A 12,579-nucleotide genomic window follows, 5' to 3' on the forward strand; every position below is an offset into this window, starting at 1 on the left:
TTTTTTTTTTTAAATTAACACTAATCACATTAAGTCAGAAGTAATATAGTGAAAAGCAAAATACTAGCTTAATTTAAGACAAATGCTTTGTTAATGTTTGTTTTTTTTACTTAAGGCGTAATTCACAAACTGGCCTATCCAGTTGTGGTATGTTTGGTTAATGTATGGGAGCATGTGATATGTTTAGTCTGTCAGCTTCCTCGTTTTGTTGTGAAAAACAAGACTATCTGCTTCTGGAAACAGACTTGTTAGATTAACACCCGGTTAGAATGGAGTCGCTAGTAGTACTGGGTGTGCTGGGGATTATCTGCGGTTTAATCCACCCTGCGAACGGATTCGGTAAGTGCACTCGTTCCGAGTAAAAACGGTCGTTATTTTCTTGCAATATATAAAGTTAGAAAAAAACAATAAACTGCGCGAAACAACGGTTGTGCAAATATAGGTTTACTAGATTTCCAGTGTGTGTGGAACCGTGTGCCCTATTTTTGTCTTCCTGTTTAGAGGAAAGATTCCGCTTCGCTTCTTACTATGGGGATCACATGGTGCTGCAGGCAGGCCCGGGGAGTGCTGTGATCTGGGGGTACGGAGCAGAAGGAGCCACAGTTACCGTGTCTGTGGAAGGGAAGGACAAACACACTGCAAAGGTGTTGGATGGTGGGTATATACTGTATCTGGTGACAGCATGGAAGGAAATACCACTCCCATTGCATAGCAGTTTGTTCCATTCCTGGTTTTACTGTGACACACCTGACCTGTGTAGCTGCAATTCATATTCACAGCGTTCATATTTTACATGTATTTTTCATATTTTAATTTTGCTACCTGTCATCGATACAGGCTTGTAGGAACTCAAAGATCTGATTGCACTTATATTTACACACGCTTCTATCTGTATAAAAGCTTCACCATCAACAACTGCTATTGTTGAAAACAGAACTAGAGCGTTTTAATAAGACACACCTGAGCTTGTTACCTGCACACTGTGGCTAATCAAGCTCACAGTAAAACCAGGAATGGTTGGAACTGCTATGCAGTAGGAGTCTTATTTCCATCCCTGCGACAGGTTCAAATAGCGGCTTGTTTTACATTTATATTTTACCCAAAACTGAACATTAATTTCAATGGGAAACGGTTATAAAAAATTCCTCCCAAGGGGAGGGCTAACCTGGCATTTTAAGTTGGGCATCTTTTAGATTTTAGTTCAATAGTTTTGTGAATGGTGTAGCGGTAAATTGAACTGAAACTTGCCATCCCTTGTGCCTTCTGACTGTCCCTCCCTCAATGCTTCCCTTCTGCAGGGATCTGGAGCGTGACCCTTGACCCAGTGAAGCCTGGAGGCCCCTTCACATTAACAGCAGAGCATCTAAGTCAAGACGGGCTGACCAGCCTCAACCTGACCGACGTTCTGTTCGGAGATGTGTGGCTGTGTGGAGGACAGAGCAACATGGAGATGACCCTCTCCCAGGTAACAGGGGCCTTAGTCACTTCGGGATTACAGGAGATCAAAGCTCACCCCACAGTGTTGGATGTCACCAGGCTTCCAGTGTACCCAACGAGAAAGGAGGTGCTCGGATCATTCCTCCAGCAGTGCTGCAGAACCTTGCCAAGGTGGAGCCTTCCTTCACTTTTAAATGTCGGAGGCACATGAACAGCTACTGTCTCTTTTGAAAGCCTCTGCTTTTCGGACTCCTGTTGCCTTCATTATAAAACGAGTATTAAAGCAGGTGTAGCTACACTATCAGTGTGAGAGTGGTCTGGTGGTGTGAGCGCCCCCTCTCTGTCTGTCCCCAGGTGATGAATGCCTCCGAAGAGCTGGCTGAGGCATCCAAGTTTCCTGATGTGCGTGTCTTCAGCGCGGCTCTGGAACAGAGTTCCACAGAGCTGAGAGACCTGGCGAAGGTCGCACTGCCCTGGTCCATTCCCTCTGCAAGTAAGAGACTCCTGTTTTACTAAACTTCTAACACAAAGTGCGCTGTGTTATTAGGAGCTTGCATTGATTTTCACTTTCTAAAAGTTTACCATCGTAAAAGCATAGCAAGGTTTAATAAAGCATGGTAAAGAATAGTGAGGTTTAGTAAGGCATGTTAATAAACATGGCAGGCCAGGGTAAACTATGGTAAACGCACAGTATAAATGTGGATTGGCAGTTCAAATGGTAAACGTTTGGTAACACGAAAGGTTTAAACGTTTAGGAGGAGTTTTAGAGATTCTCATTTCAGATGACGTGCAGGATTCATTTCAATCTCAACGACACCTTTTCAGATCGGTAGAAGTTGGATAAACACTAGCTCTTATCAGGAAAGGGCTCTGTTTGGATGCTCTGTGTCAGTGGTGTTTCTGTTGTTTCCTGCCTGTCACAGAGGTACTGGGAGCTGGCAATTTCACCCAGTTCTCTGCGGTGTGCTGGCTCTTCGGGCGCTACCTGTACGAGAGACTGCAGTACCCCGTGGGGCTGGTGGAGTCTTGCTGGGGGGGCACCCCTGTGGAGGCCTGGTCTTCACACAGGGTCCTGCACCGCTGCGGGCTAGTGGAGGACACAATCGGGTAAGTCAGGCTTTTCATTTTGTGTGAATTAGTGTAACAGGGTGGAGGCTGGGCGCAAACCGACGACCCTGCGCACTGCGCACTGCACGCAAGCGTCTGAACCACAATGCAAAAGAGCTGGGCTCGTCTGCATTCGTGGTTTTTGAGCTTTTAACCGTCAGGAGACGGAATCCGCGATGGCAGTGTATCGCCCAACACACCCGTTTCATTAGCATGGTTCGGGTGTTTGGAAATTCGTAGCTGCATTAGCATTTAGGGACCACTGGTTGGGAATCTATAGTCGTCTAAAAGACACACTGCCTCCCAGTCCTCAGTTCTAACCACTTGGCCACACTTCCTCCCATATCCTCATCTCCTAGGAGCCGGTTTGAATATGTGGATAGGGTGATGGGCCCCAGGTTCAACTCTGTGCTGTGGAACGCTATGATACACCCTCTGCTCAACATGACCATCAAGGGAGCTATCTGGTACCAAGGTAAAGAGTCATTTCATTGTTATGAATAAAATGACCAAGGGTCATAATGCGATGGGTGTTGTAGCAGTCTAATATAATTTCAGAACTGAAATAAAAATTAAAAAAACAATTGGTTAAGTGCGCGGAGCATTTGCTTCATGGCAACTGCTTCCATTACTTTTCTAAACCCGGGCAAGGCTGGGCAGTCAGTACATCATCTAGCCATTCTGTATATCCCAGGGGAAGACAACACAAACTACAACCTGGACCTGTACAACTGCACCTTCCCGGCCATGATCGACGACTGGAGACTGAGCTTTCACCAGGGATCGGCCGGGCAGACCTCCGCAGTCTTTCCTTTCGGCTTCGTGCAGGTAAGCCTGACCGCTGCTGGGTCCGTTGTGCATTAGAAGCGTGCTTCTGTAAAGGTCACGCACACCTCTCTGGCTTAACCCTAACCCTCTGGCCTCATCTGGTGAAGTGACCGAGAAGTTCTTGTTTGTTTAAACCCAGCGGTTGCAGACTGAGCAATTGGAACCCAGACACAATCGTGCTTTGAAGGGAATGGTGTGCTAAGGGGTTTTGCTTTGCTGCTTGCTCCCTTCTTGCTTTTTAGATTTGCACAGACAACCAGGGCTCTCCGAGCGATGCTTTCCCCAGACTGCGATGGCACCAGACCGCTGATTTTGGTTTCGCCCCCAACCCCAGGATGAAGGACACCTTCATGGCAGTCAGTGTAGACCTGGTGGACCCCGGCTCTCCTTGGGGCAGGTAAGGAGTCTCAACAGAATACTGCAGAGATTATAGAATATTGTTATACAAGTTGTGGCAATTTCCAAAATATACTGCAAAGCAGTTGTTGATGGTGCAGCTTTTATATATACAGTGCAACCAGATCTTTCAGTTTATACAAACCTGTATCGATGACAAGTGGAAAAATTAGTTTGGTAGAAACACCCCTTGATTTAATGACTCAGGACATGTAAAACGTGGTACGAAGGAGTCATCAATGTGTATTTCCTGTCTGTCTCCCAGTATCCACCCACGGTACAAGCAGGACGTGGCACGAAGGCTGATCCTGGGAGCCCGCGCTGTGGCTTACGGTGAAAAAGGCATCTCATTCCAGGGGCCATTCCCAACTAAAGTTGAGCTCAAGGGGAATATAATGATCATCACCTACTCGCAGAAAATCACTGTCACCCATTTCAACAAAGATGTATTCGAGGTAAAGCCTGACTCTGCAGTTTGTCTTCCTCTAGAATCCCTGATGTAAACAATAGTGTTTCTGTTTCACACATAGCGCTATGCATCCCAATCCTCCGAGTCTGCCTCTCTTCCAGGTCTGCTGCTCTAAAAAGAAGACAGCCTGTGATGTCAGCTCCTCGGGGTGGGCACCTGCACCCGTGTTCAACGTCTACAGCAACATCATCTTCCTAACAACAGAAAACTGCCCCGATGAAGTTTCTGGCTTGCGCTATGCCTGGAAGGACTGGCCATGTGACTGGAAGGCTTGTCCAGTCTACAGTGCTGACCGTGTCTTGCCTGCTCCCCCCTTTGTTGTTGGCCCCCAGGGGTCTGGGAGATGGACCATTCTTGAATAAAGTGGGTCTATTTAACAGAATTGGTCTTACGACTTTTCTCATATCAAGTAAGAAGTGGAAATAGCCCACCTTTGCAAAGTAGGTTGATTACAAAAGATATCTTGGAGATTATAAAGAGAGAATTGTGGGTGCAGATAAATAGAAAAAGCTGTATACAAATTGTGTTTTTTTTTTTTTATCCTGCATTGTGGGACCATGAGGATACAATACAAAATAATCAAGTGATTTTGTAAATAAACATGAAAAGGAAAAGAAATTGTGTATAAATGTAATAATGAAATAAAAAAAAAAATCTTTTTTTATTTGTCTTACATTTTTCTTTAAGACTTTTTACATCAAAAGAAATGTACAGCTGACATTATTTACAAACTCAGCACTTCTATTCAGTTGAATTCCTGCAGGTGGCAGTGTTGTAGTGCAAAGCAAGACAAGGGGACTATCATGACGATCTACTGCCATTTTGTTGGGATTATGCACAGCAGTTTGTAAGTAGATCTTCTTTGAGGTTGTCAGCTCCTGGGGAAAAAATCATTTTGGGCTTGCATGAAATGAATTCTCACAGCAGCAGCCACGTTCCAAGTAGTCTACGGCACTTGTCAAAAGCACATGTCTGTGTATAAATAACAAATAATCCTGGGACTCCCAACACCTTTCGCCTGCAATAGAATGAGCGCAGCTAGGACATAAATCTGTCCTGGGCAGGTGGATTTCTTCAAACTCGCCTGGATCCTTGTGATTGTGGGAGTCACCGGCTGCAGGTCTTGGAGACCCTGCTCAGGAGCTGCTGAAGTGTGATGTGGAGGCAGCAGGCTGGAGCGTGGGAGAGAGCAGTTGCTGTTGACCCAGCGTCCTCTGCTGGGAAGAGATGGAAGGCTGGGGAGGGCGGCCTAAGGAGAAACAGAAAGAAGCTGGTGACTGAATCGCCATGTGCAAGGATGGCAACAAGACTCCTATTGTATAGCAGTTTTGCCCGTTCCAGATTTTCACACAAGCTTGATTACTTAGTGTACAGGTAACAAGCTCTGGTGTGTTAATAAACTCACAGTAAAACCAGGAATGGATCAACCTGCTATGCAGTGGGGGGCTGATTTCCTGTGGTTTTAAGAGCTCTAGGACAGGGACGCAGTGCGTTCAGATTCAAGAGCCAGTTTGACCTAGAGGGAAGTTAAGGAACTTGAGAGACTAATATAGTGGTTAACTTAGACTGACTTACTGTGGTCTTTACTAACAACATGCATTTTGCACCATTTCTTGCCATTAAAAAAAAAAAAAAAATTTGTGTTACAAAACTGGCAACAATGGATTTGTGGTTAGGACCGGCAAGTGGAAGGTTCCTTTCTTGGGGGAGGAGAGTCCCACCTGGAGAGTTGATCCGGTAGGCACTGAAGCCCTCTCCCTCGCTGCTCTTCCCCACGGGGGCTCCACTGCAAACCGGCATGCTTTCCAGGGCAGAGCACAGCGGCCCTGAGGAACAGAGACGAGATGAAACGCAAGACAACACGCCGCTGCGCTCTCATCTTTTACTAATAAGAGGCGGATATAAAGACTTGCACTGTCTCTCCTGTGCCGTATCATCCGATGCCACCTGCAAACTGCTCACCTGTCACACTGTGATCTGCTCCGGCCTCCTGCTGTTTCTGAAAGGCCTCGAAATTGATGGACGCGTCGTCCTCAGAGAGGCTGTGCGGAAGCTGGCCATCTCCAGGACGGCACACCTCGAAACGGACCCACTGGTAACTGATCCAAAAAACAAACCATCAGACGCAGTCCCTCGGCTAGCCTACCGAGCACTGACCCAATAGAGCCCTAAAAACAAAACAATCCCATAGACCCTCAATACAATCAACAGCTGATGTTTAAAAAATCGGGAGAGATACTCACTTCACACATTTACGTGCCCCCGGACAGCTCTGAATTAGGTTTTGGATGGTTGGGTGGGAAAAGCCAAAGAAATCTGCTCCTGACGGCACAATGTTTGTTAGCGGCTTACCCCTATGAGAAGAAGGAAAGAGGAACTGAGAAACACTCCTTAAATCAACATTTATAGGAAGTAAAACTGTTTTGAGAAAGCAGAGTTAGTCTGGAGATCTCCTGTAATACCTCATTGCTCCAATGGCCTTGAAAAGGTTGGCATGGCAGGTTAGGGCAGATGAAGCAACGATAGCATTCTGAGGATCCTCTTCCGGTACAATCTCAAACTGAAAGAAAGAGCAACCCAGGGATGGAAATAAGGCTCCCATTGCACAGCAGTTTGATCTATTCCTGGTTTTACTACAAGTTTAATAAGACACAACTCAGCTTGTTACCTATACACTGCGGTTAATCAAGCACATATTGAAACCTGCAATGGATGAAACTGCTATTCAGTAGGAGTTTTATTTCCATCTGCAACAGCCAGAGAAAAGGAGAATTCGGTCCAGGCAGGGCTACAACAAGCAGATTGAAGATGTAATGTTTACAGCAGTGCCTCCACTTCAGTGAGAGGGAAAAAAAAAAAACACCACTGGAACCTTTGGATCAAAAACAGCTATGAATTAAAAAAAAAAAAAAAAAGGGCTGACGATGGCTTCTTGAGAAATATTAGCAACGTGCTGTGAGAGAGAGTAACACTCTTAATGAAAGGAGAAGCTTGCTCTTGCAAAACGAGAGATTTGCACGGACGTCTGCAAACAGAGCCTTGTATCCGGCAGTGCCAGCTATCTGTTCTTGTGTCCCGGGACGCTAGAGTACATGTATCTGTGTGAATGGTTACCTGCGGCCCACTGCCCATGTCCTTGATCTGGCAGGTGTACAGACACTGCTGCTCGGAGCTCTTCATGCTGGCAAACATCCGGGTGCTGCAGAACCCCACGGGGTAGATGGCAGTGTCATCATGGAAGTGTGTCCGGTCTGGGATGATCTGCAAGGCAAAACGTGAAAATCACACACTTGCGTTAATGATTTCAATACTAACAATGAAACAACATTGAAAGGAGAGTAATTATGATGTAACATACACAGGATAATGTGGGCATCATATTCAGCATACCTGCTTCCAGTTACCAAAAGACACTGCTGCAAGATTCATATTCATGCACCCTTGAGATGGATATTGCAAAGCTCTCTATTCTTGGTATGGCGGCCAACGCCTTGAATTAGATTTGAGTCAGCATTGGGTAGGGGGCTATGACAAAAATTAGGTTTATGCTTAATTTGATAAATGATTTAACTTTCTTTTTTAGTTTATCATCAAGTCCTTTAAACAGTATGTTACGTAACATTAATGGAAACATTTCTCTCGATAGACCTGTAGATACTGACCTCCCCCAGGCTGTACACAGTGAGCCCACCCAAGACTATGGGGAACACTGGCCGCCCCGAGGAATCCAATGGGATTGGCTGGACCAGCTTCCGAGCCCCGCCCTCCAACACCTTCTTCTTTTTAGAGACTTTCTTCAGCACTGGGGAGAGGGGTGACACAGATCAGAGAGCGAGTGGATTGTAGGACACGCATGCCCTCATACCTCAGTACTTGTGCTATGATAAAAAAAAGGGCTTCAAAGCTTTCCTTTTGTAATTTACAGGCTTTGCAAGTCTCAGCTCCGCTTACCATCCTCCTTCCCATTCTCTCTCCCTCTGTCCTTCCTGTCTTTCTTGGACTTCTTACTCCCCCCCTCCTCTCCTCCTGGGGCGCTGGGGCCCAGCACTGCAGGCACCCCCAGAATCGAACCTCCCGCTCCAGTCGAGCTGAAGGCTGCTGGGGCACTGGCGCTGGTACTGGGGGCAGAGTGCAGCTCCCCCTCTGGCAGGGACTGGTGCTGCAGCAGACTCTTCAGCAGGAACCTACAGAGACGGGGGTAAGAGGGAAGCGGTTCAGAGGCAACAGCTCTCACCAGTGCTAGTCTAGCAGTTGTGCCTGGACTGAAGCTGAAAGCTCACCTTCGCTCCTCTTTAGCTCGGACAAACTTCTCTTCTAAGTGGGCGATTTCATCACATAGTGCTGCATTCTCCTAGGGGCGTTGGGGGGGGCAAAGGGTTAAAATGATGACAACTTGCAAAATGTTACATGTGGAAGTTCACCTGACATATCTGATCTGTTAACGAGTTGCTTTGTCTTTCACCAACACATCAAGATCATCTGTTGCAGAACGGCTGGTGTGATTACTCGGAGTGAAGAGCTGAAAGCTAACAAAACGTTCTCTACACTTACGAAGATCATGGCTCTGGCTGCCTTGCGCAGGCGAAGGTATTTCAGCCGGTACTTCTCGTTCTGGCTCTTGCGCAGAACCTTCTTCACCTTGGTCTTTGGCTCTGAGACTCCTGGAGGGGAGGTGAAGCTGGGCAGGGGGGGCCCGGAGCCTGTGCTGGAGAAGGAGGGCTGGGCAGGAGTTGCTAGGAACGGCTGGGCTGTAAAGGCCCGTAAAGCCTGCTGCCTCTCATCATCTGTCTGTAGGGGAAGGAAGAATAAAATCTGTCAGAGAGGCGGGACCTGAAGGCAGGACAGGGAGACAGAGAGGCAACAGTGCAGGTTACAGTCAGGCACATAGACATGACTCATTATTAAAAGTGCACGTTTCAGAGCTTTTTTTTTGAATAACTGAAAAATGAATAACATAAACCAAACAAATATGTAAAAACAGAACTCATAAATTGAATGCAAAATAAACACAAAGTGTGGTACACGTAAAAACAAACCCCCTACCCTGTAACCTATCACCTCATCTCTTCTAATGTTTAAATGAAACCCAGTCAGCTGATACACAATCCCAGTGTGGGATTTTGCTCGGCTTTAGTAAATTCAGTCACCGCGGTAACAGAAGTCATGTATCCAATTTTGGACACATTTTGAATTTCCACTACACTTGGATGCATCTAGACCAATACATATTTGGTTTGGCATTCTGAATCCTGATTTGGATATTGACAAAAAACCGAGTTAAATCAAGGAAGTCAGCTTTTTAAAAACATACACACATAACAGTAATGTTGATCAGGGGTGTCCAATCACAGTCCTGGACGGCCATTCCACTCCAGGTTTAACAGGTAACATGAGAGAATGAACTACTTCAGGGTCTGGATGGAGGTTTAATTGGTTCAATTAAACAATTTAGAAGAGGGTTGGAACAAAGACCAGGAGTGGATGGGCCAACTTTGCCACCCCTGCTGCAGATGCATTATTATTATTTATTTCTTAGCAGACGCCCTTATCCAGGGCGACTTACAATTGTTACAAGATATCACATTATTTTTACATACAATTACCCATTTATACAGCTGGGTTTTTACTGGAGCAATCTAGGTAAAGTTCCTTGCTCAAGGGTACAACAGCAGTGTCCTCCACCGGGGATTGAACCCATGACCCTCCGGTCAAGAGTCCAGAGCCCTAACCACTACCAGTGAAGCTCAAGCCTTGGGATTGCATTTCAAGCATCCCTCACATCCCTCACAGCTGACACTTACCAACAGCGCAAACACTCCGTTCCTGTTCTCAATCCTCTTGAAGCGCCTGCTTCCTTTCTGTGTCTGCAATACAGTAGCACACTGAACTGGAGCTCTGGGTCGGACTGTCCCCTGCTAAATCCTAACCCAGCAGCTAACCTGCGGCACAATATGGTCAGCATCATCTGCACTTGACATGAATTTCTATTAGTTGTAATTGATAGATGAAATGGTAGCCGGATCATTCCATGTTTTACTACGAGCTTGATTAGCCAGTGTCTAGGTAACAAGCTCAGGCATGTCTTATTAAAGTAATAGTAAAGCCAGGAGTGGATCAAACTGCTATGCAACGGGAGTCTTATTTCCGTCCCTGTTAATACTAAACATGTAGTGTCCATACTGATACTGCCATTATAAAGTGCTGGGCAACCTTTCCTATGTAATTCCTCTTCATTATGCTATCCCTGCCTTAATAAAATAAAATAAATACACAAATAAAACATACATACATAAAAAAAACATGACAAAACTGAAATCAATGGAATGAGTTGAAATATACAATGATCTGCACACAGAGTAACTCTGCCCACTCAGATTTTCTTTTACAGTTCATCAATTGTAAAAAAAAAGATAGAGGATGGCATCTCTCTTACCTCACGATACATGACAGCCTCCAGACTAGATTTTGCGCTGCAGAAACAAGAGAAATTCTAATTACTATTACAGTAACAAATCAATTGTCGTTCAACTTGTTCTGTGCCAGCATGAGGTCTAATTAGTCTGTCTACTCCAGAGGCATGGTTTCTTTAAGGTAAAGAAAATGCATTTCAGAGAAACAAAGGAGTGAGCTTACTTTGATTGCACCAAGCCCCTATCGATTATCCTCTGTTTGATTTCTTTGATGTGCATTGGTCTCCCAGCTTCCTCTAAGACAATCTGAAAGGATGAAACAATGAACATGTTAAAAATCCCTGATCCAAGACAACCCAACCGGGACTACGGACTTTCAAATAACACCGAGTTGCATGTGGGAATTAAGCTCTGAATCAAGGCTGTGCAAGCATGCTTTAAGATCACAACTGTGTTTTGCTGGAAGCACAATGCCAATATTGAACAGTGTGCAACACATTGCACAAAACCTTACAGGGGGCTGCATTCAAATATAACAAACACCGCTATCAGATTTCTAGAGATAAAAAGCCAATACCTGTGCAGCATCCAGCCAGGTGAGGTTGGGCTTGTCAGTAACATCGCTGGCAGGTTCACTGTGAAAAACAAAAAATTACTTTAAAAAATGACAAGCAGCTTTGCTTCAGAGCCCGTATGGCTATGCTAAATGGGAATGCATTGCGAATCTGCACAGTAGCATTAGGCAAGCATGCACCCAGGCTGCACTCACGTCTCCAGTGGCTCTGCCGTTGCAGACAGGCTGCTCATGTTGTCCAGTGCAGGGAACAGAGAGTAGCTGCCCTGCCCGTCCGGCTCCATCTCCGACTCAAAGTTCGAGAGGGTGTTCAGGGGGTCCATGGGGGACAAGGGGGTGCCGGGGGTCTGGCTGCTGGTGGAGTGCTGTTGGTGAAGATGCAGGCTTTCATTCTTAACAGCAGAAACAACGCTATACTCTGCTACCATTTTCCAATGCTTAATACATTTGGTACACCAGCATTACAATTTGACAGGGTCCGGTTTCTGTGATCCTTTATTTAGGCTTCATTGTCACGTGAGAATAAACTGTTTTTCTGAACCCTGGCTCCTTGGCACCCTTACATTATGTCACACCGAATCACAGTTCATATAAAAACTGCTTATATCGATGCAACTTGGTTGGGTCATTCCTTGGAATCTGACGTTTCCACGTATTGTCACATGCATACAGTATTTACTTTATAAAAGAACCGTTTTAAGAGTAATTGCCTGCCGATGATGTCGTAATTGTAAAGCAGTTTATTTCTGCAGAACAACCATCGATCACAAACATATACATAAACTACAATCTCACTAGGGTTATGTTTAATTAAAAAATAATAATACAAAAAAAACAAAAACATATTGCACCATCATCACATTAATTATCCTTTATTTTATATTTTCATTGAATCTGCATAAACAATACCTACCTAGTCAGAGCTTCCGGGGGAGAGAGGCTCAAGTACGGGGAATCCACGCTCTCTCCTCCGGGGAGTGATTTAAGGAAAGGCCGGGGCTTTGCGTTGCTAACTCGCCTACAGCTAAAGTGATTGCTCCATACAATATCTGTGGCGTTCGTGTGTTTCTTTCCTAGTTTGGAGTATCATTACTCACCCCGCTCCGGTCAGTTCGAATTCTCGGCGGCTCTTTGCCATGAAACATCGGGGATTCCTGGAGCTCCTCTCCGGCCTCCATGCCAGCAACCACCGACTTAAAGGGAACGGCGCTTTGGTGTGGAGATTATACCTCTGACGACAAAAAAAAAGAAATGAAACAAACTCGTAATTATAAATTAATGCGATCTAAATGACACAGCACAGTTCTGTAAAATTGAAAACTTTATGCCGTTTATATTAAGATGTGCCCGACTCCTTA

At 45.4% G+C, this 12,579-nt stretch overlaps 2 protein-coding genes across 4 annotated transcripts; one reads left to right on the forward strand and one right to left on the reverse strand.

Moving 5' to 3' along the window:
* The first annotated feature begins 120 nt into the window (after positions 1-120).
* On the forward strand, positions 121-4,811 carry LOC117397362 (sialate O-acetylesterase-like). The gene is made up of 10 exons (XM_033996134.3): positions 121-339; positions 502-654; positions 1,299-1,465; positions 1,792-1,930; positions 2,361-2,544; positions 2,904-3,019; positions 3,239-3,372; positions 3,615-3,769; positions 4,034-4,223; positions 4,339-4,811. The coding sequence occupies exons 1-10, from the start codon at positions 270-272 to the stop codon at positions 4,597-4,599; spliced, it is 1,569 nt and encodes a 522-aa protein (XP_033852025.3). The 5' UTR covers positions 121-269; the 3' UTR covers positions 4,600-4,811.
* Positions 4,812-4,855: 44 nt separating this feature from the next.
* LOC117397296 (transforming growth factor beta regulator 1-like) lies at positions 4,856-12,525 on the reverse strand. Of its 3 annotated transcripts, none has more exons than XM_033996039.3 (16): positions 12,319-12,525; positions 11,417-11,586; positions 11,225-11,282; positions 10,871-10,953; positions 10,671-10,707; positions 10,039-10,101; positions 8,789-9,025; positions 8,518-8,588; positions 8,189-8,421; positions 7,900-8,039; positions 7,352-7,498; positions 6,700-6,797; positions 6,481-6,591; positions 6,200-6,336; positions 5,959-6,063; positions 4,856-5,486 (listed from the first exon to the last, which is right to left on the reverse strand). In XM_033996039.3, exons 1-16 carry the CDS (start codon positions 12,397-12,399, stop codon positions 5,374-5,376), a joined length of 1,884 nt encoding a protein of 627 aa, XP_033851930.3. In that variant the 5' UTR covers positions 12,400-12,525; the 3' UTR covers positions 4,856-5,373. The 3 variants fall into 3 exon arrangements, with proteins under 3 accessions (XP_033851930.3, XP_058865830.1, XP_033851931.3); XM_059009847.1 differs by lacking the exon at positions 12,319-12,525 and adding an exon at positions 12,135-12,276; XM_033996040.3 differs by lacking the exon at positions 10,039-10,101 and having other exon boundaries at positions 12,319-12,440.
* Between the last annotated feature and the right edge of the window lie 54 nt (positions 12,526-12,579).

This window comes from Acipenser ruthenus, chromosome 39 (assembly GCF_902713425.1).
Source record: "Acipenser ruthenus chromosome 39, fAciRut3.2 maternal haplotype, whole genome shotgun sequence".
NCBI classification, from domain to species: Eukaryota; Metazoa; Chordata; class Actinopteri; order Acipenseriformes; family Acipenseridae; genus Acipenser; species Acipenser ruthenus.